The 25,270-nt window shown below is 52.5% G+C and overlaps 12 protein-coding genes across 12 annotated transcripts; 6 read left to right on the top strand and 6 right to left on the bottom strand.

Annotated features, from left to right (window-relative positions):
• Positions 1-456: 456 nt before the first annotated feature.
• P170DRAFT_365888 (C2H2 type zinc finger domain protein) lies at positions 457-3,009 on the bottom strand (the record flags this gene model as incomplete). Its single annotated transcript, XM_024844732.1, has 5 exons — positions 457-1,641; positions 1,701-1,802; positions 1,952-2,161; positions 2,221-2,753; positions 2,892-3,009. The coding sequence occupies 5 exons, from the start codon at positions 3,007-3,009 to the stop codon at positions 457-459; spliced, it is 2,148 nt and encodes a 715-aa protein (XP_024700541.1).
• Positions 3,010-4,081: 1,072 nt separating this feature from the next.
• Positions 4,082-5,999, top strand: P170DRAFT_391930 (putative MFS transporter; the record flags this gene model as incomplete). The annotated part of the gene is made up of 6 exons (XM_024845953.1): positions 4,082-4,333; positions 4,409-4,491; positions 4,549-4,793; positions 4,852-5,018; positions 5,093-5,769; positions 5,829-5,999. The coding sequence occupies 6 exons, from the start codon at positions 4,082-4,084 to the stop codon at positions 5,962-5,964; spliced, it is 1,560 nt and encodes a 519-aa protein (XP_024700540.1). The 3' UTR covers positions 5,965-5,999.
• A 978-nt stretch (positions 6,000-6,977) lies between these two features.
• Positions 6,978-8,134, bottom strand: P170DRAFT_450225 (fumarylacetoacetate hydrolase family protein; the record flags this gene model as incomplete). Its single annotated transcript, XM_024851109.1, has 5 exons — positions 6,978-7,185; positions 7,247-7,343; positions 7,409-7,724; positions 7,801-8,039; positions 8,107-8,134. 5 exons carry the CDS (start codon positions 8,132-8,134, stop codon positions 6,978-6,980), a joined length of 888 nt encoding a protein of 295 aa, XP_024700539.1.
• Positions 8,135-8,431: 297 nt separating this feature from the next.
• P170DRAFT_513269 (uncharacterized protein) lies at positions 8,432-9,020 on the top strand (the record flags this gene model as incomplete). Its single annotated transcript, XM_024855089.1, has 3 exons — positions 8,432-8,564; positions 8,623-8,672; positions 8,728-9,020. The coding sequence occupies 3 exons, from the start codon at positions 8,432-8,434 to the stop codon at positions 8,896-8,898; spliced, it is 354 nt and encodes a 117-aa protein (XP_024700538.1). The 3' UTR covers positions 8,899-9,020.
• A 59-nt stretch (positions 9,021-9,079) lies between these two features.
• Positions 9,080-10,679, top strand: P170DRAFT_416295 (putative alpha/beta hydrolase; the record flags this gene model as incomplete). The annotated part of the gene is made up of 6 exons (XM_024847113.1): positions 9,080-9,264; positions 9,331-9,370; positions 9,445-9,569; positions 9,643-9,838; positions 9,885-10,188; positions 10,246-10,679. The coding sequence occupies 6 exons, from the start codon at positions 9,080-9,082 to the stop codon at positions 10,275-10,277; spliced, it is 882 nt and encodes a 293-aa protein (XP_024700537.1). The 3' UTR covers positions 10,278-10,679.
• P170DRAFT_513267 (uncharacterized protein) lies at positions 10,628-13,024 on the bottom strand (the record flags this gene model as incomplete). Its single annotated transcript, XM_024855088.1, has 1 exon — positions 10,628-13,024. One exon carries the CDS (start codon positions 13,022-13,024, stop codon positions 10,628-10,630), a length of 2,397 nt encoding a protein of 798 aa, XP_024700536.1.
• Positions 13,025-13,158: 134 nt separating this feature from the next.
• rvb2 (RuvB family ATP-dependent DNA helicase reptin) lies at positions 13,159-15,443 on the top strand. The gene is made up of 3 exons (XM_024850066.1): positions 13,159-13,541; positions 13,595-14,041; positions 14,104-15,443. Exons 1-3 carry the CDS (start codon positions 13,533-13,535, stop codon positions 15,058-15,060), a joined length of 1,413 nt encoding a protein of 470 aa, XP_024700535.1. The 5' UTR covers positions 13,159-13,532; the 3' UTR covers positions 15,061-15,443.
• Positions 15,429-16,796, bottom strand: P170DRAFT_450222 (GYF domain-containing protein; the record flags this gene model as incomplete). The annotated part of the gene is made up of 1 exon (XM_024851108.1): positions 15,429-16,796. The coding sequence occupies one exon, from the start codon at positions 16,794-16,796 to the stop codon at positions 15,429-15,431; it is 1,368 nt and encodes a 455-aa protein (XP_024700534.1).
• A 306-nt stretch (positions 16,797-17,102) lies between these two features.
• P170DRAFT_450221 (polyubiquitin-binding protein UFD1) lies at positions 17,103-18,342 on the top strand (the record flags this gene model as incomplete). The annotated part of the gene is made up of 3 exons (XM_024851107.1): positions 17,103-17,105; positions 17,165-17,482; positions 17,557-18,342. The coding sequence occupies 3 exons, from the start codon at positions 17,103-17,105 to the stop codon at positions 18,340-18,342; spliced, it is 1,107 nt and encodes a 368-aa protein (XP_024700533.1).
• Positions 18,343-18,928: 586 nt separating this feature from the next.
• On the top strand, positions 18,929-19,792 carry P170DRAFT_513264 (TMEM53 family protein; the record flags this gene model as incomplete). Its single annotated transcript, XM_024855087.1, has 1 exon — positions 18,929-19,792. The coding sequence occupies one exon, from the start codon at positions 18,929-18,931 to the stop codon at positions 19,790-19,792; it is 864 nt and encodes a 287-aa protein (XP_024700532.1).
• A 235-nt stretch (positions 19,793-20,027) lies between these two features.
• P170DRAFT_275852 (DNA-directed RNA polymerase III core subunit RET1) lies at positions 20,028-24,370 on the bottom strand. The gene is made up of 3 exons (XM_024843169.1): positions 24,031-24,370; positions 23,139-23,947; positions 20,028-23,074 (listed from the first exon to the last, which is right to left on the bottom strand). The coding sequence occupies exons 1-3, from the start codon at positions 24,088-24,090 to the stop codon at positions 20,263-20,265; spliced, it is 3,681 nt and encodes a 1,226-aa protein (XP_024700531.1). The 5' UTR covers positions 24,091-24,370; the 3' UTR covers positions 20,028-20,262.
• Positions 24,345-25,265, bottom strand: P170DRAFT_479747 (ankyrin repeat domain-containing protein; the record flags this gene model as incomplete). The annotated part of the gene is made up of 1 exon (XM_024853714.1): positions 24,345-25,265. The coding sequence occupies one exon, from the start codon at positions 25,263-25,265 to the stop codon at positions 24,345-24,347; it is 921 nt and encodes a 306-aa protein (XP_024700530.1).
• Between the last annotated feature and the right edge of the window lie 5 nt (positions 25,266-25,270).

The following is a 25,270-nucleotide window of genomic DNA, read 5'->3' as shown; positions in this document are numbered from 1 at the left end:
CTTAAGGGGAAAGGGTGAAAAGGTTGGAAGCGTTGAGAGTTCTAGCCAGTAGGACATACTTTTGTCAGCGTGGACACATGTGTTAACTTAATTCCAGCAACATTGGCTTCTCTTATTTTCTTTTTCAAGTTATAGAAAAGGTCAATATACTTGAATCTTCAGTTCTGTATTCTCCTTACAGAGTCTCAACTCATATATGGTTAGTAGAGGGTGATTTATTGTTAGATAGGATTTTATGTATTTTACTCGTAGATATCTCGCGCGATTTAGGTTTTACTCTTGATAAATTAATATTTAGGATAGGAACTATTCACAGTCACTAGTCATATGTTTTTAATAAAATCACATTATATTTATGCTGGGCTGAACACGATACAGGTCAAATTACCCGGCCTCTTCTTTATTCCTTCAGCTACCTAATCCTTGTTGTTGGTAGGCCAGGCCCCAAGGGAGTATCTAATGACATAGTGTAATCCACTTGTCAACGATTTCCTCCATGTCATGGGCAATTCCCCATTGTGATATAAGGCAGCGGAACAACTTCTGCATCGAGTTCATTTCGTAGAGTAAATTCCGGCTTGCACCCATGCCTGGCGGAGAGTCTGTCCTCCCTTCTTCAACAAAGCGCCTTGTCTCCGATAGCGCCGATGGTATTGTACTTTCACATCCAAGGTTAAAGTCAGATTGCGAAAGCAGGGCATCTGGCCAAACGATGGTACGTGGTAGCTTAACGTTTGTCACACCGGCGAGGGAGAAGACAACATAGATAGTTGCCGCCGCGAAAAGAGAGCTGGGCATATGAATCACATGAGCTCGGCCTCTAGGCAATTGTTCGATGATGTCCTGAATTGCAATAGCATGCAACAAAGCACGCCGAGCGTCCTCGGTGTTGACCCATTTGGCCATATCGAACCCGGGTTTCATGGTACGAGAACCGCCGGACACGTGCTGGGCGACGTCGAAGCGAGAGCAAACATGTCTGCAAAGCACGGTCGAGTTGATCATCGTGTCCAAGCAAATTGTGTGCCAGCGTAAAAGAACCTCAAGCCTTTCGGGGGCTGAGAGATGAATGCTCATAGAAATGGTCTCGTGGACCTGGGCTAACGCTTTTTTCACATCTGAGCGGCTGGGGACACCAACGGCAACCAGATCACTGTCATCGGAGTCCGAAACTAGTGACTGCAAACCTTCGAGAACAACCCGCAAAGCGAAGGCCGAAAACTGATAGTCAAGGGACCGGAAGCTACCAATAGGAGGGAAAAGAGAGCGGAAGATCAACCTGAATGACGGTTGATCTGTCGTGTGAGAGCGCATGTGTACTAGCCATTCATCAGGACTGCTGGCATCGAAGGCCGCCTCATTGCTGGGCAATATGAGTGGATTGGCAACGTGCCGCGTGGAGGCGCCGTCCCCAGACATCTGGGCGACGAGGCCATCCAGTACATGGTATGCAAGCAATGCCCGTTGCTGAATCTCTCTTGCAGCCCATACTCGCCATTTCTGTTCTTTCTCGGCACTTGAAGCCGTGGGGAAAGGAAGATTCTCTAATGAGAACGGTGCGCAGTCTAGCATGCCACAATGCCTTGCCCAGAAGAATCCAAGCGGACGGAAAACCTGACTAGTCGTGCGAATGACCCTGTTCTATATCGAAGCCCTTATTAGCGCATGCTCCGAGTCAGAGTTTCGTGTGGTCCGCTTACTTTGGACAATGCACCGTATATTTGACCCAAAAGGGCAGTGATCAGAAGTTGAACGCCTTTGCAGGCATCGTACGGACCACGATGTGTGATGAGGGATTGCCACTACGGACATTAACATGACGGAATGGCCAAATTAAGAGGTGAAGACTATACCGAGGTAGCCACTGCAGTGTGGGCTAGCCGCCACAATGCCTCGCCCTGTTTGAGCACCATGAGATATTGTCTCTTTCCTTTTATAGCAAGCAACTTACCTTCGCAACCGAGTCCTTAGGACCCAGGTACAAAGAGCCGAGAGCCATAGCGTTCAGAAGAAGAGGATGCGTACATTCTCGGAATACGAAAGTTGCCCGATGCAGTACGGGGAAGGTCGGGATGAATCGAACGAAAAACATGTGCAAACACTCGTCTAGAAATACCGAGGTGATCGAGGTTGCCTTAATCGCAGCTGTTACGCTAGACGACTATTAACGAGAACGATTAGTCTCAGCTAAGAATCATAAAGCGGCCCGAGCCTACATACCGAACTCGTCACCATTTCGGTGACATCCCGTACAGCCTCATGGCTGCCCCCAAAGGGGATCACACCTATAGAAGAGGTACGGTCGTCAAACGAATTGGGGGATCCAAAAGACATTGCATTGGAATCCTGCACCGTAGGCGGAAATGGTAGAGCACCTAGGGGCATCTGCCATTGGTCCGTGGTGTCCGATGACATGATACTCTGGAAAAGGTCCTCGGAATCGGGCCATACCAGCGAAAAATCAAGATCTGACGCCGTTTGATGCAGCCCGGAATCGTGGTCGGACTGTGAAGTCTCCCATGACTGAGTTGGGGTAGGGGTCAGTATTGGGGGCTCTGCCGGGACTTTGATAGTATCCCAACTTGGCAGAGTATTCAAGGAAGTCGGCTGGGCGACAGTATGCCGCGTTGGAGATTCTCGAGCATGTTTAGGGCCTGCAGCGCGAACATGCAGTTTCTCGTGGCGAGTAAGGGCATCTTGCCGGGCAAATGGCCTACCACACTCCTTACAGATAAACGGCTTTGAGCCAGTATCTTGATCACCACATTATCAGCGTTCTCAGATCGATGCTTGGGCCTAATGGCTTGGCTGCACATGGAGAATGCAAATCCCAGGGCGTTCTTACGGCAGCGTTCATGTCTCTAAATGCCGGACATTAGCAAGGTCTCCACCAAGGCAAGCAAGAACGGGAGTTGTGATTACTCTTAGATGCTCCGCTTTGGAGAAGGCCTTCTGACAGACTCTACACACCAGCGTCTTGACCCCGGGGGATGTGGTGGTTTGTGGCATGACAATGTCCAGCGCCAATCTAGGGGATCGAGTTGATTACCGCCAGTGTCGAAACCCCGAACACAACAGGCATCAATCAGCAGGTGGAAGGGACAGCCAGGGGGAGCCGAAGCGATACTTGACTTGATGGACGGGGGATTGTGGGGAGGACGCCTTCTGTCTTCTGTGGGGCGCGTGGCAACCGGCGTCTTGGCACGTGAGGAACGGCTGTCGCGAACGGGATCTCGACGTCCTCCCGTCTACTCCGTGCATCTTTCTGCTTGGACTGTGGTTTCCTCGGACTTCAAATGCCCGTGGCATCTCCGAGTTCCGCACGCCAAACATCTACTAACGCAGCAACAATAAATGACAACGGCTCGCGACTTTAACCCGAGTTCCCGAATAAGATCTCGGATATCCCGACTCATTCGGGAAGCCTGCCTCAAGCAGACTTGACCTGTGGCCAAGGGGCTAGTGAGAATGGTACGCAGGGCTTTTGCTTTCCATGGACAAGCCTCGACTCCAAAAGACTTATCCACGCTCTTAGCGAGAGGATTGGCCATCGGAACCGGACTTCGGGCTCGTCGGCAATCCTTCTCCCGACGAGGTTGAGTTTGTGGCTCTGACTTCTGGACCGTCCAATCGACGGAGGCCGAACTATCCCAGAATGACAGACTCTGGAGCGCCCTGACCATTGTCGTCTTCGTGACTCGACGAGGCTGTGGAGAGCCCTCCGCATGTTCTCCACGACAATTCCTGCCCCAACTGTGCCCGGGGAGTCGTCAGTGTCTGGGAGTACCCCGGGATGAGAGCCACTCCCGCGTACATGATAGGCCAATCCCTCCTACCGGTCCAAATCCGTGTGGGCCTAATCAGTCTTTTGGTCTTCGGCTAGAAAGGTCTGACTGCATGAAGGAGCAATGGCGTACCCTCTCTAGGCACTGTGCGAGGCCTTCTTTCCCTCCTGCTTATACCCCCAGACCTCCTTGATCCTTGTACGGATAGTCGTATACAGAAAGAATATTTCAGTCGTCCATATTTCAAAGAATCTGCTTTCCCATTTGCCGCCCGGACGAGGATTCCGCAAAGCACGATGACTGCATCGATGGAGATGCAAAGGCATGCCCATGCCGACGATAACCCGGACGTGTCCCAGCCAGGCAAAGTCGGCGTTGACTTTGTAGAAAGCACGGAGGCCGGCATTCCTACGACCTATGCTGATATCGTGGCCTCGCGTCTTTCGAAAGCACATCGAGATTATTTGATGGAACGACATGGCACGCTGGAACTCGATCCTATCCCGAGCCTGGATCCTGCTGATCCTTACAACTGGCCGTCATGGAAGGTTAGTCTCCTATAACGATGGATTGTGATGAGTTACTTTATGACCCAGGCTGATCGATGTGGTGTGCTCTTCTAGAAATTGGCCAACCTTGTTTTGGTGGCATTTCACGCGTGTATGGGAACGTTTGCTGCGGCGGGCATCATTCCTGCTTATGCAACGTGAGGCGCTTCCTGCACACCGTCGGACCATGCATTGGCTAATCGAATGTTGAACAGAATCTCCGAAGAATATGGCGTTTCGATCCAGAGAGCCAGTTATCTGACCTCGCTTCAGATTGCCATCCTAGGCGGAGCACCTTTGTTCTGGAAGCCTTTATCCAACCGCTACGGTCGTCGCCCCGTCTTCCTCACTTCTTTGATATGCAGTCTCGTCTGCAATATAGGATGCGCCAAGAGCACTGATTATGCGTCAACTGCTGCCTGTAGAGCCTTGCAGGCATTTTTTATCTCGCCGGCATCCGGTAAGGCACCACTTCAACCAATTCATAGGAAGGAACTGCGCTGACATGATAAAAAAAGCCATCGGAAGTGCGGTGGTGATGGAGACGTATTTCAAGAAGGACCGCGCACGGTATATGGGTGTGTGGACCCTGTTGGTCACTTTGGGAATCCCATGCGGTCCCTTTATCTTTGGTTTCGTTGCCTATCGCGCAGGCTATGAGTGGATCTATTGGGTGCTTGCAATCGTCAGTAATATCCATCCCTATAAGCCTTCGTTGTGCCATTGGCCGGTTTCTAACGTGTTCTGCTCTTTGATTAGGTCAACGGGGTTCAATTCATCTTGTATCTTTTCCTAGGCCCGGAAACTCGCTACATTGATAGTAACGTCGATCCGAAACAACCACCATGGATGAGGGAGTATGTGCTTTTGAGGCGTATTGACCCGACGCCATTTTCTTGGTTTGAGTTCGTCAAGCCACTGACCATGGTCATGTATCCCTCCGTGATCATCCCCGCCGCAGCATACGCAATGGTCTTTTGCCTGAGCAACGTGCTGGCGACCGTGGAAGTGCCAGAGTTGCTTCAGGAAAAGTTCGAATTGAACACGGAGCAGCTGGGTCTCCAGTTTCTAGGCCCAATCATCGGATCCCTCATCGGTGAGCAGGTGGGGGGCACGCTGTCTGACGTCTGGATGAACCGGCGGGCTAAGAAGACCCAAAACAAGCCCGAGCCCGAGCACCGTCTCTGGCTCAGTTATATCGGTTTCGCCCTGTCCATCGTCGGCCTGATTGTCTTCCTTGTATGCACGCAGCAGGCCAAGCAGGGACACTGGAACGTGGCCCCGATCGTCGGCATCGCCCTGGGAGCCGGAGGCAACCAGGTAATAACGACCGTGCTCATCACCTATGCCGTCGACTGCTATCCTCAAGAGGCTGCCAGCGTCGGCGTGTTCATCACGTTTGTCCGTCAGATCTGGGGATTTCTGGGCCCTTTCTGGTGAGTTCTGTCTCCGTCGCGTCCGAGTCAGTGTATATCCATCGCTAACGGCCATTTAGGTTTCCTCCGATGTTCGAAACCGTCGGCATTGCAGCTAGTTCGGGCGTTGGGTGCGCTCTCATCGTGGGTGTCAGTGTGATTCCAACCATCCTCCTGCATTGGATGGGGCGATCATGGCGTCCGGCCACCGAGTAAGCCTCCAAATTGATATTTCGCAAATAGAAAATTAGCGTGATCGGAGGTAGAAATCGAGTTCACCAGAGCAAGGATATAGAATAGATTTGATTTGAAGGACTCCGCATCGAGAGAGTAAATTTGAAGCTGTATTTAGCGTGCTAGGAGAATAGACACCAGAACTCAATCAAAAAAAAAAAAAAAAAAAAAAAAAAACCACGAAGCCCGGCCCCGACTAAATTACTTATATACACTCCCACTTAAAAACCACCGTACACACGGAATCCACAGAAGAATTTTCGAGTTTCCGAGTTTACCCATCCGAGATCAAACGATCGGGAAAGCGAAGAGTCAGACCACTTCGAGTCTTTTAGTCCCAGACGGCGGCCCGATCGGGGCCCATTCACTCGGGAAGTCGGTCCCAAGGCCGGCAATCTGCATTCTCTCTTCACAGGAGGTAAAGATGCAAATTGAATCTTAATAGTATTTCTCTGCTGCACTACGATACACAAGGAATACATGATCTGTTCGTTGCGTGCAGTGGAAGTATGCATGTACTGTTCAAACGTCTTCAGCAACCGATAGAGTACGGACAAGGCCTCCGCCGCCCGGGATAAATCTATATCCACGGCACTCATGCGACATGATGGGGCTATTTTGACAGACTTCTACAGTTCTACTCCATGCCAGCTGTTTATTTCTTCCTTCCCTGTCCCTCTTTCGCAATTCCGATGTCGGGTTGACTTATTCTACCTCGCAGCAGCAGTTTTCCTGACGAGTGTGGGGATGTGGAAAGCGCGTCGTGGGGATTTGTGGGGAGGTAAGTCTGCGGTCAACGAGTACGCAGTACTGCGCGTCGCGATGCTCACCACGTCCCCTTGCGTGTATCTCTCTTCTCCATACGGTACATTAAAATAGTCTAAATGACTCGACTATAGATGACACATCTGTGACGTGAAGACTGAATCCCGGAACACCGTGAGAAATACTGTGCTTTATGGCTTCCATGTAGATTACATCTCGATCCCGTCTCTCTATGCTTGGTTTTCAATCTTGTTGATAAGGGTTCCGACGTGGGGAAGCAACTCGACGGCAAACTCATCGCCCGCCTTCAAGAACTCCTTGGGGTTCTTCGCCGCTCCGACGCCGGGAGGAGTGCCCGTCAAGATGATGGTTCCGGCAGGCAAAGTCGTGCCCTGTGATAAGAAACTGACCAGCTTGGGGACACTGAAAATCAGGTCTCTGTTTGGGTGCATTAGCTTGAATGCCATTGCGTGCGTATTGACGGGGCTCGACTCCTTACGTGAGAGGACAGTCTTGCATAGCTTTGCCGTTTTTCAGTCCGCGGATGTGGAACTGACTGGCGTCCGCAAATTGTGCAGCGGAGACGAGAACCGGGCCTGATAAGGTTGAGACGATCAGCGTTGTGGCGCACGGAATGCAGAAATGGAAGAAGGCGACTTACCAATGGGGCAGGCCGTGTCGAATCCCTTGGAGAAGCACCACTGGCTCTGATTCATCTGCGAGGTCCGACTAGACACATCGTTGGCTGCCGTATAGCCCAGGACGTAATCTAATGCTTCGTCCTCGCTGACATCCTTGGCGTCGCGACCAATCACGATCACCATCTCTGACTCATAGTCGCCGGTGCTATCGACTTGTGTGATTTTGGGGAGAACGGTGGGGGCAGGCCAGGGATCAGCGAGAGAGGTAGATGGCTTGATGAACAAGGTTGGAAAGTCGGGAATGGCCAACGTCATCTCGGCGGCATGCGAGGTGTACTGTTCTCAGCGTTCAGTAGCGGGTCTTTTGTTCAGGATATTCGCACCAATGCGCCTGGCTGCAGTTCAAACATACATTCAACCCGATGCATCGAATCGAGCCAACTTCCTTTTGCGACAATGGCGACAGGATTCGCCCGATCGTTTCTGTCGACTCGGCCTTCTGACCTGGGCTGAGCACGGATGACCCAGAAAAGGGTCGTACGGAGACGTCCTTGCCGTGATAGAGAGCCAGCCCAACGTCGACTTTGGGGTCGACCGGCTCTCCGATCAGGATCTTTGACGGGTTGGACTTGGGACTGAAGCGCACAAGGCCTGCTTGAGGTCAGATATCTTCTAGGATTGCGAGGATGAGGCAAGCGTCTGAAAGACTACCACGTACGCGAGAAAGTGGACGCGATTTGAGACATCTGTGCTGTGGTCGCAACTTAATTGCAGATCGACCGAAGTATTTGAGACAGGGCGATTGATTAAACTCGAGAAGACCGGGGGTCGAAGATGTTTTGTTGCCAGAATGCCTCGCGGGATATCCGACGGGTTGAGCGGGGGAAAGTGGGCGCGTCGGAGGAAGTTCGGCAAGCTTCCCCACGTCGACATCGTGGGGATGCCCGTCCGAGAAGTTGCTCCCCGTTTATTAACGGCGACAAGACCCCTGGATTGCATGGCCTCCAGGTTCAATTCAATTCTCTTCAATACCACTGGTCAGCATGTCCGCCCCCAAAGGTCCCTATCGTCTAGTCACCGTGAACACCGCGCCCGAAAGAGCCAAACGACTCATCGGGCGAGTGGTGGAAGCTCTAAAAGACCAATACACCATCATCCATGTGGATAACTGCGAAAGTATGAGGACTCCCCCGCAGCCTGTATGATGGGGACCGAGATGCTAACGATCATATAGAGATCGAGGAAGTGGCTCCCAAAGTGAAAGAGCACATGCCCGACGTTCTGGTAGGCGGATCGCTTTGATTCTCGAAGCCTGAGAGTGCGACTGACACCCCCCTAGTTCAGCGCCTCCATGTGGTCCGACGAGCAGGCTCGCGAGATCCACTCCATCGCCCGGGAAATCAGACCAGACATCAAGCTCCATGCCATCCCCGAGGGGCTGCAGGTAGAACGAGGCCCCGACGCGGTGGTGGAGTATCTCTGCGAGAAAGTGCCGATCCTGTTAGGGTAGAAGACACGTTCAGTTGTAAATAAGTACAATTTTGAAGATGTTCCGGATGGAAGGAGATGATGATGATGATGAAGATGAAGTAGAAGATCAAACCAAAGGGACCCGCTTAGTCACGCGTGGAAGGACGCGCCCGTAGAAAGTGGCAAAGAATCCACCTCCCGGCATTTTCCCCAGTAGCATCATGCAATCCACACGCCTGGCCCTTCGCGGCGCCTCGTCCGTCCGCTCCTTCTCGACCTCGCGCATTCTCCGGTCGGACTTGTCCTTCCAGGTCTTCGGACCAGAAAAGGAGGAGGCCAGCCGCAGTCCGATCGTCTTTCTGCACGGTCTGTTCGGTTCGAAACAGAACAATCGAAGCATTAGCCGGTATGTGTTCGTGAGACCGGCGTTTTCCCCCTTGTAATAACCAGATTAATTAATTCATCCTGGCAGAGCCTTGGCACGGGATCTCAATCGTCAGATCTTCACGCTGGTGCGTGTCCTGTGGACGTTGAACTCCACCGATGTCAACCTGCATTGCCCATCCCTGCTCACGGACATGCGTAGGATCTTCGGAACCATGGCCAGTCGTTCCACGCCCAAGAGCACAACTATTCGGCGATGGCGGAAGATGTCACCAAGTTCATTCACCAGCAGAACTTGAACCAGTGCGTCCTGATCGGGCATTCTATGTATGTTGGAATAGATGATCGCGGCGGTTCAGCTCGACCCTGCCAATAGAATCCCAATTAACGTGCGCGATAGGGGTGCCAAAACCGCGATGACAGTTGCTCTTGATTCCCCCGGCTTGGTCTCGGCGTTGATTCCCGTCGACAATGCGCCAGTCAATGCGGCGTTGAAGAGTGATTTTGGCAAGTATGTTCAAGGCATGCAGCATGTCGAGGCCGAGAATGTCACCAAGCAGTCGGACGCGGATAAGATCCTCCAAGGCTACGAAGAGGTACGTCCTGCCATGCCAACGATGTTCACCCGCTCATGACCTCTAGTCTCTGCCCATTCGCCAATTTCTCCTGACCAACTTGGTCCGCTCGGAGGAAGACAAGACGATGAAATTCCGCGTGCCACTGTCAGTGATTGGCTCCTCCCTCGACCAGATGGCAGACTTCCCGTACCAGGAACCGGGCCAGGTCACGTACGAAGGCCCGACACTTTTCGTCAGAGGCACGAAGAGTCGATACGTCAGCAATGAAACCATCCCCGCCATCAGGAAGTTCTTCCCCCGTTCTCAAATCGCCGACGTGGAGGCGGGCCACTGGTTGATCTCGGAGAACCCGGAAGCTTTCAGACAAGGTAAGCGTCGGCGGCCTGTAGAAAGTCCCATCCAGCTAACCCTCTGCTCGCTTCTAGTTGTTGTGAAATTCTTGCAAGAAACACCCTAGAAACTTATTCGCATATATGCCAAGAAGAAACCAAATGAGACGATTGGAAAAAGTAATAAATTCGATGAGGACTATGAGGGCGGCGCTCATTTGCTAATTCGCGTATGTACAATACCGAGGCTCGTCGTTCACTACACACGGTAAATATGTAGAACAACAATAGATACATTCAAGAGACAAGACCCGAAAGAGAGAAGGATGGTAGGGGAAAACGAAATAGGAACCGAAATTACAAGCTAGGCCAAGCTATTCCAAAGTAGAGAGGCCATGGGTTGGGTGGTATCAGATGCCGCCACAAGACCGGATGAGAATAAACACGGGTGACTGAAGTTGATGTACAAGACTTCGTATTAATCGATGAGAAACGGGTTGTCCGGGTTGTTCACCTTCCTCTTCTTCTTCTTTCTTTTCTTCCTGGATTCGGGCGTTTCATCTGCTCCGGGTGTCGAAGGAGCTGGGGATGAGAAAGACCCGGAGGATTCGGACGGAGGCGCCGAGACCTTCTCTTCGTTGGCTAGACTTGACTGGCGAGGCCGTTTCTTTTTCTTTTTCTGCTCCCGCAGAGCAAGGGCTGGGCTGGTTTCCGCATCGACCCTAACTGCAGCCACATCGAGGGCAGGACTTTCTTGCTTAGGTGTCCGTATTCGGTCTTTTGAACGCGGTGCAGGATCTTCTTGAGCGGAGGCTGGCGGTGACTTTTCGGATGCATGTGACTCCATGGTCTCTCTGATATCATCTAGCTCTTTGCGCAGACGTTGATATTTCTCGAGCACGGACTTTTGAAGTTGGCTGATGTTGTCTCGCATTGCCTCGCTCTCTTCGGATGTGGTCTGGAGGCGGTTTGTTCCCGCCGCCTTCAGTTCATCAAGATTTTTGTTCAATTCTTCGATTTGAGTGGAAATGCTCGTGATCCGCCCCATGAGATGATTTCGTGCTTTGTCCACTGTCTGCCTCATTATGTCATCGTCTGCTTTGCCACCCAGCTGCGTGATGAAGCTGGATCTAAACCCACTCATGGTTTGGTCAAGAACCTTGAAATTGGACCGAAGCACCTCGAAATCCCCCAGAGTAGACACCTGGTCTTCAGGTGGATACTTGGAAACCCTGTTGACCAAAGAATCAAGACCGTCTCGCAGCGTTTGGAATTCCTCGCGGGTGGCTATCTGGCTTACGCATTTGAATCGGTCCCAGAGAGGCACCACGGACTGAGACAAAGCCGAATGATCATTCCTCAGACGTCTTAATTCATCGGCGTGCGCTTTGTTATCTTTTTGGATCGAGCTAATGTGGGACTCTAGCTTCTCGTCCATGCCATCAACCCTAGCCAAAACCGGAGGTAATTCCTTTTCAATGAGGCCTCTGACTTTGTTAGTCTGCTCCGTCAATTGATTGATATTCGGATACATCTCGTGCATTGCACCAAGCATGTTCTTAACAACCGTTTCGGTTGTGAGACTGTTGTACCTAGTCTCCAGTGAATGCAACCCTACCCTGACGGTCTGTAGGAGTTGTTTGGTTTGCTCGAGAGAGGTGCTCAAAGTCGTAATCTCCGGAGGCGTCCGGTTCAACTGAGCCAAATTCCGCAGTCCATTTGAAAGGTGTGTGATTTCATCGGACATAACCTTCGACTGAGTAGCCTGGGTGTTCAGCTCTTTCTTCATATCCTCCTTTTCGGAAAAGTGCAGATCGTCGCTCATTTTGTGTATTTCCTGGAAGTCTCTTATTACCTCCTCGAGCTCTTTGACCCTTACCATCGGGTTGGGTGCTCCTTCTAGCGTTTGAACCCGCGAAGTGAGCTTTTCCAGTTCAGCATGAGGTACATATTGGCCTCCGTGCCCGGCAGATACATGGCTATTTTCAAAAGAAAGCACACGTGTCTTGAGTTCGTACAGATCCTTCCGAATCGATTCGACGTCCTGGAGTTTGATGCGATCCAACTTCTCCTGCTGCACCTTCATCTTTTCGGCATTCTGAGCAACAGAAGCAGTGGTGTAATTCTGTGAATTCCACAGCTGGTCGATACTGGTCTTCAGCGTCTTACTCCTTTGGGTGAGATCCTGGATTTCGGAGGTGATATTGGCTGTTTTGGTCTCTGTGTTCGTAGACGACACTTTGAAATGGTCCAGACGCTCTTTATAATCCCTATTATGCTTTGCTTGGATCATCGACTGGTCTTTGAACGTTGTCTCCAATTGAGAAATCTTGTTGTTCAGTGCCGTTTCGAGAGACTGATTTCGTTCCATCAACCGTGCAATTTCAGTCTTGGCGGCTTTGATCTCCATTTCCAGCTCTGGGACCTTTCCATTTGACGAGGCTGGAGACGGAAATTTGGTCGTCAGTTCCTTCTCAAGTTGACGGCGAGTGGAATCCTCCAGTGCCTTGTCTACCCGTGCGATATCCGCGTCTTCGACATCGTGGGCCCGTTGATAGAAGTCTATCGTGGCGGGGAAGTTTGGATGGGCTTTGGCACGTTTCAAAAAGCGTTCAGTTGACTCCCTTTGCTTCTGGAGCTTCTCCTTTTCTGCCTTGTTCTGGTTCTCCTGGATGGTGGCCCGCACCAGCCCCGAGACTCCCCGAACGAAATCGTCACAGTCGACATCATTCGGGGTTGCAGGTTTCGGAGGGATCGGAGAATTGGGAAGCTGTGGAGCAGGCAAGCTAACTAGAGAGGTGCGTACAGGCGGTCTGACATTGGACAAGCGGGGGTCACGGGAGGTCGGGGTGTTGAGGGAGCTTTCGGGCTGCATTTTGCCGCCCCTCGGAAGGAGAAGATGAGGGCAAGGTATCGTGCGACCTGATCAGGTGACAGCCAGGGGATGGTGAACGGGGAGTGAGGTTCGAGTGAATGTTGCCTGGGATGGGGAGCACGACGGATTTTTTTTTTCCCTCCTTTCTCTCCTCGTGCCCACTTTCTGTTGGTTCTCAATAATACTTCAAATATAGCATCATTTCCAGTATAGCACTGGCGCAGCACAGAAGCTGGGGTAGAAATTCCGTCTCGCTCGCTTGCTGGAAAGGACAGGATGGAAAAGAAGAGACCAGGTGCTGCTGGAGAGAGCACGAGCACCCCAGCAACTAAAGAAAAACAAAGTGAGAGCAAACGCGCAGTTCTGCCGGGCGGTGGGGAATGCGGTAGCCATTCTGCCGGGCGCAGCTCTTTCGCCCGGGATTCCATTTCATTGCAGGACTCGCACTCTGACCCGTTTTGCTGCTGAACTGCATCGCAAGAGGCACGCCTTGTACACCTTATTCGAAATGGCCGCTGTGAGTTCTAGCTTTCCTCTTGCGCAACGATTGCTCTCTAATGTCTGTCCCAGCCAATTTCCACGGTCGCGGAGACCAAGGAGCTCCGGGGTCTGAACCTCATTGCTGCCCATTCGCATATTCGGGGACTTGGGGTCGATGGGGATTCCTTGCAGCCTAGATCCTCTTCGCAGGGACTGGTGGGCCAGGAAAAGGCCCGGAAGGCCGCTGCAGTTATTCTGCAGATGGTGAAGGAAGGCAAAATTGCTGGTCGTGCCGTCTTAATCGCGGGACCTCCTAGCACCGGTAAAACCGCGATTGCCATGGGCATGGCACAATCCCTGGGATCGGATGTTCCTTTCACGATGCTCGCCTCATCCGAAATCTTTTCCATGGAGATGTCGAAGACGGAAGCCCTCACGCAAGCTTTCCGGAAATCGATCGGCGTCCGGATTAAGGAGGAGAGTGAGATCATTGAGGGAGAGGTTGTGGAAATTCAGATCGATCGGAGCATTACGGGAGTAAGCTTTTCTGCTATCATATGCTGTTTCACCGAGGTCATATCCGATGCTGACCAGCTCAGGGCAACAAACAAGGAAAACTCACGATCAAAACCACCGACATGGAGACGATTTACGATATGGGCACGAAGATGATTGATTCGATGACCAAGGAGCGTGTGATGGCTGGAGACATCATTTCTATCGACAAGTCGTCGGGCAAGATCACCAAGCTCGGACGCTCCTACGCCCGATCTCGAGACTACGATGCCATGGGTGCCGATACCAAATTCGTCCAGTGCCCTGAGGGTGAACTCCAGGTGCGCAAGGAAATTGTACACACTGTCAGCCTCCACGAGATTGACGTGATCAACTCGCGTTCACAAGGGTTCTTGGCTCTCTTTTCAGGAGACACGGGTGAAATCCGGAGCGAAGTCCGGGATCAAATCAACACCAAGGTGGCCGAGTGGAAGGAAGAGGGCAAGGCGGAAATTATCCCCGGAGTTTTGTTCATCGATGAAGTACACATGCTTGATATTGAATGCTTCTCCTATGTCAACCGTGCCTTGGAAGCCGAACTCGCCCCCATCGTGATCATGGCTAGCAACCGCGGTCATGCTCGAATTCGGGGAACAACCTACAACTCTCCTCACGGTCTGCCTCTTGATTTCCTCGACCGTGTGGTCATCGTCAGTACCCAGCCATACTCCGCCGATGAGATCAGACAAATCTTGGCTATCCGAGCCCAGGAGGAAGAGGTTGATCTGTCCCCAGACGCGCTGGCACTTCTGACCAAAATCGGACAAGAGTCTAATCTCCGATATGCTAGCCATATCGTTACAACATCCCACCTTCTGAGTCAGAAGCGGAAGGCCAAGGAGGTCAGCATTGATGACGTCCAGCGCAGCTACCGGTTGTTCTACGATCCTGCCAGAAGTGTTAAGTTTGTCAATGAGTATGAGCAACGCTTCATCGGTGATCAGGGATCCGTGAACTTTTCCGCCGCAGCGGCAAATGGGGACGCCATGGAGATTTCATGAAGTGCTCTGCGGGCGGAAGGTTCAGATTGGGCCTGATGTTGCAAGCAAGAATGGAGTAAACAGGACGATTGAGCGTGTGAAGGAAAAAAACCCCTCAAAATAGTGAGATGCTTTTTGTTTCTTTTTTTATATTCCCTTAGGTTTCGTTAACAACATCAAGTGATGTACGATAATGCTGGCGCTTTGCTCAGAACTCAGTTGTACGGGCATTTATTATTTGGGTCTCGAATTGGATTGCGTTAAGTTATAAGTTATAGCATTAAAAGGGTGTATCTACGCTCGAACGATAATTGTGAAACGAATTCCCTCAACCTGTGGCTTGATGCTATACACATTGGTTATTGAGTTATGCCTTTCCCCCTTGAAATTTATTGAGAGGTAAAATCAACGTCCCTTCGCCATTCGCCTGTGTCTGTTGTTTGTCGAAATTCAACGCCTTCACCGAAGTAACCAGCGTGTTTCCATGACTCCATCGTTGCACTATCGTACGGACCATGTACGATGCCACCGTCTCGAGCATCAGACCAACGAAATTGCCACATAGCAGGACTCTGAGCGTCGCCAGTGCTGGCCGGATCCTCCTCCGGCGGATCAATCCATTCATCCCCTGTTTCCCGACGATATTGCCTCGTCAACAGCTCACGTTCCGTATCGTAGATGTCAGCCTGGCCTCTGGTCATGAGGATATCCGCCGCACCCGTAATATCATCAATTGCCTTCTTCCGCGCAGTCTCGTTGGGATCGTCCTCAGTCATGTCTGCATCTTCCGCTGCGGTCTGCTTTTGCTTGGATCGGTTCTTGTTGCGATTGTTCTGCCATTTCGGTTTTTTGGGAGCTCCCTTGCCTATCCGGGCCAGCGCCTCTAATATTGTTTCTCCTCGCTTGAGGTGGACAATGAGGGTTTTCAACACATCGGATGCTAGGACGCTGTCGCTGGCCCGGTCCTTTTCCTTCCTCTCGGTCTCTCTTTTCTCGGCAGCCTCCTTTGCGCGGCGCATGTCCTTCTTCGAGACGCCTTCCAGCCAGGTGTCGTAGACTGCATCAGGGTCGACGGCTTTGCGAATGTAGTTGCCTTGATCATCGAACTTGCCCTCTTCTTGCTCCGTCTTCATGTTGAAAGCGTCGAGCAAGGGCGCATGCTTTTTCTTCGACCCTGCCCCTAGCTCCTCATCCATTTCCCCATCGACTTGAGCACGTTCTTCCTCGCCGATTTCACTCTCGCTCTCCTCCTCGTCCACGTCCACTTCGCCGGCCCCTCGGCTCAGGTCCGCATGCAGTGTGCCACCTCCCTTCGACCCGGCGACTTGGCCCTCGATTTCGTCGTCTCGCAGGAAGCGCACATTTTTCTTGTTCTTGCGCATGGCCTCGTCGCCGTCGACCTCCTCTGCGCCGAAATCCTCTTGCAGTTCGGCAAACATGTCATCCTCGTCGGCCTCCTGTTTCGCGCGACTGGCCTTGGCCTTGGCCTCAGACCGCGCATCGAAGCCTTCGTTGTCGCTATCCGAGTCGTACCCATCGAGATTGACGGCTTTGCGGCGCACTTGTTGCCCGCGACGGCCAATTTCGTCCGCATCCAGAACAACATCGTCGTCTAAGGCATCTGGAGCCAGCGTGGAAGGGTTTCGCAGATCAAACCGGGGTTTCTTCGACGACGTTCCGGTCGCATCCTCTTCTTCATGGTGTGTTCTCGTGAAGTCTTCACCCGCCCGCTTGGGGCGAGGTTGAAAGCCGGACATTGGAGTTTGGGTTGGGTTTGACCGAAAGGAATAATATCACCGGACTGAATCCCGGAGGCCAGAAAGAGGGTTGTCGCAAGTGCGAGATGAAAAGGTGCGCCTGAGCTTGTCTGGGGTCGGATCGGAAAATCACGGCGGAGACATTTGCGTCACTGCGGGCGATCAATCAATCCCACCGCGGCCTTCCCCCAACTTCGTTCTGTCGACAGCATCCATCTCGATTCGCCCTCTCCTGAGCCCGGCACCAACTTCGCTCATCTTCTCCTTTGCGGATCAGCTTGACTGCAACCGTCTACAGCTCCCAAGATGGTAAGACCGTTCCCCACTATACAGTCGCTGTCGGCCTCTTTGTATACTGACGGCGGCAGTTCCGTCCGGATTACTGGGGCGACGACCCCATGGAGGGCGTTTACGGCTCGTCTATGCTTCGTTCTGGTGCCGCGACGCGCCGTTTCGACGAATACTATCGCTGCTACCCCGTCGTGATGATGCCCGGCCCCGAACGAGAGAATGTCAACCACGGCGGCAAGGTCATTATGCCGCCCAGCGCCCTGGACAAACTCACTCGGCTCCACATCACGTATCCCATGCTCTTCGAACTACACAATGGGGCTCGCGAGAGAATGACTCATGCTGGAGTGCTGGAGTTCATCGCCGAAGAAGGGAAGATCTATTTACCGTACTGGGTGGGTTTTTCTGGATCTTCAAGGTGACTCGCGTGTCTTGTCGCGCCTGTACTGACTATCCTGGACATGTGTAGTTGATGCAAACTCTCCTTCTCGAGCCCGGTGATCTCGTTCAGATCAAGTCGACCGATCTTCCTCCCGGTCAGTTCATCAAGCTGCAGGCTCAGTCGACGTCCTTCCTCGATATCAGCGACCCTAAAGCCGTACTGGAAAATGCGTTCCGCAATTTCTCTTGTCTCACCAAAGGCGACGTGTTTACCTTTGCGTATAACGACCAGGTGTATGAGATGGCTGTGTTGGAAACAAAACCTTCCACCAATGCGAAGGCCGTCTCGGTTTTGGAGACCGACCTGGAAGTCGACTTCGCACCGCCGGTGGGATACGAGGAAATCCAACGCCAGAGCGGCACCAGCACCCCTCGCAGCGGCGTGAGCGGCAAGCTGCCGTCGGGCGGGCTGCTTCATCCACAAGGGACAATGGCACAGGCAATCAACTACGCCGCCATCGCGCCAGAGTCGACGGATGCCGCGACAGGTGCGCGAGCGGTGTCGTCAAACTTCCTCGTCGGTGGACACCGTTTGAATGCCAAAAAGGGCAGCAAAACGCCAACTCCCAAGGCCTCGACGCCCACCCCGGGGGCTAGCAACCCTCAGCATCCCCCACCGGGCAAAAGAACCAACGGACCGCAGCCGTTGCGCCTCCCGCCTAATCAATTGTTCTTTGGATACGCCATCAAGCCTGTCAAGAAGCGAGATGAAAGTGGACAGGTCGTAGAGGATGAGAAGCCACGCTTCCAAGGCGCCGGACAGACGCTTCGAGGGAAGAAGAAGGACACGGGGGGTTCGGCGACTCCTTCGTAGTGTTGTGCGAGCAATCCAACGACTTAATGGTAGTTGTGGCGTTTCCGTCGATGGCCTTATTTTCTTTCAATCTTCTTCTACTTTCTCCCTGGCGAATACCAACCATGTTGTCTCTAAAAAACCAGTGGGCACAAACAAAACACCGGTGGGATTTTTATCAGAGCATAGCGAGGGCCGGACTGGCGTTGAATGAGGAGTTTCATTTTGTCTTCCATCGCGTTCTGCGACCAAAGTAGAGAATGAGCAGTAAGCCAAGATCGCAATTTAATAGCTTTGGGCTGTGGCGTATTCGTGACTAACGGCAGCAGGGAAAATGTCGCAAGATTTGGGCTGCGGCCTTCCGAACGGCGGCTTCTCGACCTGCGCCATTAGTTGCTTCCGATCGACTGCGCTTCAAGAACTTGCCTTCCTCCATTCTCTCCAACCTTCCAGAATTTGACCCGGCAAGCATAAATCCTCCTCCTGTTCCCGAGGCTTCGGAGTCGTGGACATCGGCGAATATTTCCCGCCGCTTGCCCCTGTCGCTTACTTCCAGTTTCAACGGATTGTTCTCGAGGGTCGACTATCACAGCCTTATATATCGACGATGAGTTCCAATTCTAGACCGGATGATGCCTTGGCCATTTTCACCAAGCTCTCCCCTTCGATCTATATCTCCGAGCCTGATGCCAATACGCCAAATGGCACAGAATCGCCGACAATTGTGCTCGCATTCTGGATGAATGCCCCTGCCCGGGCATTGGCCAAATACGTGGTCGAGTATAAGCGCCTGGCCCCATCGGCCCGAATCGTCTTCATTCTCAGCTCCTCGAATGATTTTCTCTTCCATCACACCCCCCAGGCGCGAAATGCGCGCCTCTCACCCGCGGTCCAAGCCCTCCAGGCTTCGCTCCCTACCCCGGAGAGCCCAATCTACCTGCACCTGTTCTCAAACGGGGGTGTCTTCACTTCCACCAACCTGATCGCAGCGTATCACCAAGCAACGGGGACCCAGTTACGCATATCGTCCATCATCTTCGACAGTGCCCCGGGCGTCGCCACTGTCCCCGCCGCAATGAGGGCCTTCTCGTTCATTCTGCCGCGGTTCTGGCTCCTGCGCATCTGCGGCAAGGCGCTGCTCTGGACGTTCCTGATCCTGAATCACTGGACCCGGAAAATCACCGGCAGCTCGGACGCAGTGAGCATCGCGCGCCAGGCAGCCAACGATCCGCTCGTGGTGCGCGGCGCTGGCGGGAAAGACACCCCACCCCGGTACTATATATACTCCGATGCTGACGAGCTGGTCAACTGGATGGATATCGAGGCACATGCCGCCGAGGCGGAGTCCAAGGGGTGGACTGTTCGGCGGGAGAAGTTCGATGGCTCGCCGCATGTTTCTCACATGAGGGCTGATCCCGAGCGGTATTGGGGCGTGGTGAGTGAACATCTGAAGTCGTCGAATGTGGTATAGAGTGTGGATGCGACGCGTCTTCAGCGACCAAGCGATGGTCTTTGTGGTCGGTTTTGGGGTGCCATGGCCCTGCACGCTATGTCAGGAGGTGCGTCTGGATGCAAGATGTCGTCTGCAGGCTTTTGTGGATGGCTGGAGCTCCCTGGCCAAACCCGTTTCTTTTTCTTCGTTACTTTCTTTTTTGAGAGATTCTTCGAGTCTAGAGATATATAAGACTTTTGAGATATATGTTACTGATAGGATAGGGGAATGCTTATATCAAATCTCCCTCGCATACTCTGTGAAGCCAAAGAAAAAAGAGTCCTCCAGATACATCCTGACCAAAAATCATGGACCTCTATTCAAACCAAGTCACCGTGCGCTATGCATACAAACGATATGTACATTGACCACTAAAACGCCTTTTTTGGAACACTTTTCAAAGGCCGAGGCCAACTTTTCCTTTTTTTCTTTTCCCTGCCATCCTTTCCTTACCGTCCTTTCATCTCGGGAAACTCGTCCGCAAGCTTCAACCGAGCTGTAACGTTCATACTCATCAATTCCTGGATCAACAGCTTGGCCGCATACGGAATGACCATCTTGACCACGCTACGAGAGGACTTGCATCGCTGGCACCAGTTGAGGTAGCCCATGAAGCCGCACTGCTCGCAGACGTCGATTTCATGCCGATCAGAGGAGATCATCAGTCGTTCGAGCAGAAGCTGACTCGTTCCGTAGGCGATCAGACAATCACGTTCCATCTCACCGAGACGCAGACCACCATCTCGCGAACGACCCTCCGTGGGTTGACGGGTGAGAATGGCACGAGGTCCTCGCGCACGAGAGTGCATCTTATCTTGGACCATGTGTTTCAGTTTCTGGTAGTAGATGGGACCGGTGAAGACGTAGAACGGGAGAGCTTCGCCGGTGATACCGGAGGTGAGGTAGTCCTTGCCACCGTAACTGAAACCCTTGTCAATCAGGATCTGCGACATCTCCTGGACGGGACTACCGCCGAAGCAAGTGCCGTAGCCGTGCTGACCCGAGAGGACACCGGCCTTGCCGGCGACCAGCTCAAGCATTTTCCCGACGGTCATTCGAGACGGGAAACCGTGGGGATTCATGATAATGTCAGGGTTAATACCCTGGTCAGTGAACGGCATGTCGGCTTGGTCGGCGATAATACCCACAACACCCTTCTGTCCGTGGCGGGATGAGAATTTGTCACCGACTTCAGGCCGACGGGTTTGACGGGTGAGCACCTTGACGAGCTGGTTCTCGTTTTCGGTGACGGAGACCATGACCTGATCAATGTACGCCGGGTCAGGAAGTTTATAAGTCATAGGTGTAGGCATGTACTGGACTGGTCGGCCAACATCCGAGCCAGTGATTCCAGACCCGTGCGATTGGTCAGGGGTAGCCTTGTTGATGTATACCTCGCCAGCGTTGACTTGTTCACCAACCGACGCCAGACCATCGCTTTCAAGGAGAGCATGCTTTCGGATAGGAGCGTCATTCTCATACTGGGGCGGACTCAATCGGTCTTTCGTGCCGTTCGAGTAACTCTTCAGGTTGGTGACCTGTTTCTTAAACACCTGGCAACGTCCGAAACCACGATCCACAGAGCCCTTGTTCAATACCAGTGCATCCTCAATATCGTAGCCCGAGTAACTCATGACCGCGACAATGGCGTTCTGACCAGCGGGGAGCTGATCGTACTTGGTCAACTCAATCGTGCGAGATTTAACCATCGGCTTTTGAGGATACACCATGAGATAAAGAATGGAATCAATGCGGAGGAACTGGTTCGACGCAATTGCGCCAATAGCTTGTTTACCCATGGCACATTGGTAAGTGTTTCGAGGCGACTGATTGTGGTGCGGATACGGAATTAGACCGGCCACAGCTCCAAGAACGGTGAACGGCTCAATCTCCAAATGCGTGGTCGTCTCGCTAATATCCTTCTCGTAGATGGAAATAAGCGAGTCGTTCTCCTCGTTGACATCAAGGTATTCCACCAGTCCCTGGGCTAGGAAGTCGTCGAATTCCATTGTCCCATCGCGCAACTTGCTCAAGTGCTCTGCATTCACGCGAGACTTTCCATTCTCGACAACAATAAGCGGTCTGCAAATTCGTCCGTCATCGGTGGCAACGTGGACGGCTCGCTGGTGGTGGTTAATGTAGATACTGACAAACTCGGAGATCCGGCCCATTCGGCGCAATCTGCGGAAGGAGTCCAAGAAAAACTTAGGGCGGCGAGTGAGGGCCATCGGTGTTCCGTTGATTGAGATCGTATAGCACCCGGGCCCATACAGCTCCTTTCCACCCACTGTTGAGATGTCCTCGGCTCCCAGCATGAAGATCAAGGTTTTGACAGGGCCCTCCTCATCGTTCGTGGTGATGTGGGTCATAAGTGCAAGATTCTTAACAAGACCACAGGCTTCACCTTCTGGAGTATCTGCAGGACAGAGCATGCCGAATTGCGACGGCTGCAAAGCTCTGGGTCCACTGACCTTTCGAGTCTTTTCGAACTGACTGCTGATACGGGTCATCATACCCAGCGCAGCAATATAACTCAGTCGACTGAGCACGTGAGTAACACCAGCACGTTCCATACGGAAACGCTTCAAGCTCCAGTTACCGGTGGAAATGGCGCGGTTCATACCCTGGGTGATATGATTGCTATGCATACTCATAACACTCCAGGCATCGAACGCTTCGGCACGATTGCGCTTGTTGAGAACTTTGTCGACGTTCATCTTAATATCAAAGCAGAACTTCTTGAACAAATCTTCGAAGAGCAAAGCCAACAACTGACCCGCCAGTTCCAGTCGCTTGTTTCCGAGATAGTCACGGTCATCCACGAGAGAGGAATCGTTCTTGGCCATGAGCACACGGCGAGCCATGTGCGCGACGTAGATGGCCTTGGGTCGGAAATCCATGTCCTTGACCTCGATGTGGGAGATGATCACGGATGCGATGGCCTCCACAGCTTCCTGGACGTGAGTTCGACGGTAGGACATTTGCTTGCGGTTGATCTTGATCCGGGCACCGATCCAGTCCAAAGCCTGCTGCTGCGTGTAGATACCGAGCTTGATTGCTTCCTCGAAGTTGATTGCAAAATCCTCTTGGTAAACCTTATCGACACCGGCGACGAGAAGCATCATTTCCTTGTCGGTGTGAATGCCCATGGCCTTGAGGAGGATAACGATGGGGATGTCTTCGTTCAAAACATTGTGCTTCACATAGAGTTTGTCTTTCTTGCAAATGATGTAACTCTTCGACTTGCGCTCGTTGGAAGAACTTGGGGCATAGGTTAGTAAGAACGGACAATCGACCTATGCAAAGGGCGGAATCTGGGCCTTACCTTGTAACAGATGCCTGGACGATCTCCTTCTTGGGGTCTGTTTCGACGATAATTCTGTTCTTGCTCAATTGCTCCTGAACAAGAATGACCTTCTCCGTTCCGTTGACAATGAAGTAACCACCGGGGTCCAGAGGACATTCATTGAGCACAGTCATCTCCGCCGGTGACTTGTTGGACAAAACGCATTTCGAACTGCGAAGCATGACCGGCATTCTTCCAATGCAAACACCGATTTTCCTGACCCTTTGGCGACCACGGAGATACTCGAAGTCGACTTGGATGGGTGCCGCGTACGTCGTGTCTCGAAGTCGACACTCTTGGGGAGACACCGACGATCCATCAAAGGCAACGCCGACATCCTGGGGTTCGTCGGCGCGTCGCGGAGCTCCCAGGTAAATATCGGTGAACTTGATGTAGAAATTGTGATCGACGTCGCTGCGGATGGTCGAGGCCGACTCGACAATCTTTTTCAGCTGCACTTCGACGAGGTAGTTGTATGAGTCAATGTGCTGCTTCACCAGTCCCTTCACCTTCAGGAATGCCGGCAGCAGGTTCCATTTATCCTTGGCGGTGTTGATCGGGTCCGTTAAGGATTTGTTGTAGTAGAAAGGCTCGAGAAGAGCATCGAACGGATCCCGATGGCGGTAGGTAGAATGCGACTCATCCTGCTTCGCTCCCTGCTGATCGTCCGCTTGAGGATTCTCCTCCGCGGCGGGCGCGGACTTTTCGGGCGCGGGCGGCTGCTTGGATTGGGGGGTACGCTTTGGTTTGGCTGCATCGGCCGTGGCTGCTTTGGCATTGGCGGCAGACTAATCAAACAAATTCAAGAGGGTTAATCTCAGATCCATCAATGGCATGAAACCGACTCGGTGCGGAGAAACTTTTGCCTCACCTCTGACGCCTTTGCTCGAGCGCTGGCAGCAACAGCCTGAGGCCTCTTGCGGGGAGGCATGGCTGGCACGAGAGTAAGATGCACCTACTGCTACTCCGGGGAAGTGATCGGATCAAATAAGAGGGGCGGCAGACAGAGTCATGGTGATGCCAGAATGCGGTGCACAATTTCTTCGTTATCGCGAGGGGAAAAGATGCGAATGAATTTCCGGAGGGGCGCTTATGTCATCCCCTGCTCAACGCGGCTTAGTGCCTTTTGCCTTTTCTACTCTGCAGTCTTTCTTCTTCTTTCTTCCTTCTTTCTCGTAAGATGCTCTACTTCGCCCCCCTCATCGAGAGGTATTCCACCACCTGCAAGTGTCCGTTCTGCGCCGCCAGCCTGATCGGTTGACCCAGCGGTCCCTCCGATCGCACATTCGCCCCCTGATCAATGAGCAGTCGCACCATGTCAATATCGCCCGCTAACGAGGCTGCGGCCAGTGCCGTTCCAGCCGGTCCCTCACTGTCAACAGGGGCTCCGTCGCGAAGGAGATCCCGAGCTACCGCGAGGAGTCCGAACGACGCGGCATAATAGAGAGGATCTGGAGATTGGGTCAACGGATCGCCCTCGGTGTGCTCGGGATCATCGAACGGCCGGAACCCATCGAGAAAGGCCGTCCAATTGGTGTAGGCCGTTTTGGACGTGAAGAATTCCTTGATCAAAGGAAGGATCTCCGAGATGTCTGCGCCGGCAAGTCTCGCATGACTGGCCCAGTAGTTGGTCGCATAGCGTAGAAGAGCAGAAGAACGGACTACCTCCTTTATCATCGTGTAGGGCTGGTTGAAATGCAACAGGTAGGCGAGACAATCGGCAGCAATAGACGCATGTGTTTTGGTTTCGCTGATAGAGTAGCGTTTTGCCGACTCCGCCCGAATTTGCTCTGACAGCAAGTACTCTTTCACAGGGCCAGCCAAATGCACCTGCTGCCGTTGCTCTGTAAAATCAATTGAATCGATTTCACCCCCCGCAGCGTCTGTCGTGGTCACCAAAGAACTTGGGAGTAATTCAAGGATATGCCGCGGGTCCGAGAATCGCTGATCGGGATGGATACTTCTTGCGTGTTCTTCAGTTATGACACTCAACTCGGAGAGTTCCTCGATATATAGCGGCCGTGTAGAGAATGCCAGCCATTGCAGGGCCTTGAAACCCAGATAGGCGTGGTCATCATCTATCTGATCCAGAACTTGGGAATACATATTTC

Source organism: Aspergillus steynii (genome assembly GCF_002849105.1).
Source record: "Aspergillus steynii IBT 23096 chromosome Unknown P170scaffold_8, whole genome shotgun sequence".
NCBI classification, from domain to species: domain Eukaryota; kingdom Fungi; phylum Ascomycota; class Eurotiomycetes; order Eurotiales; family Aspergillaceae; genus Aspergillus; species Aspergillus steynii.
Note: the sequence above shows the minus strand (reverse complement) of the source record. Positions and strands in the feature narration are given on the sequence as shown.

Excerpts from the sequence above, each read along its gene's own strand:
- P170DRAFT_275852 (XM_024843169.1), bottom strand. The coding sequence starts at position 24,090 with ATGCCTCCCCGCAAGAGGCCTCAGGCTGTTGCTGCCAGCGCTCGAGCA. Across the intron at positions 23,948-24,030 it reads CTCGAGCAAAGGCGTCAGAG|TCTGCCGCCAATGCCAAAGC; the intron begins GTGAGGCAAAAG and ends TTGTTTGATTAG. Across the intron at positions 23,075-23,138 it reads GTCCAGGCATCTGTTACAAG|TTCTTCCAACGAGCGCAAGT; the intron begins GTAAGGCCCAGA and ends CTATGCCCCAAG.
- rvb2 (XM_024850066.1), top strand. Across the intron at positions 14,042-14,103 it reads TCGATCGGAGCATTACGGGA|GGCAACAAACAAGGAAAACT; the intron begins GTAAGCTTTTCT and ends TGACCAGCTCAG.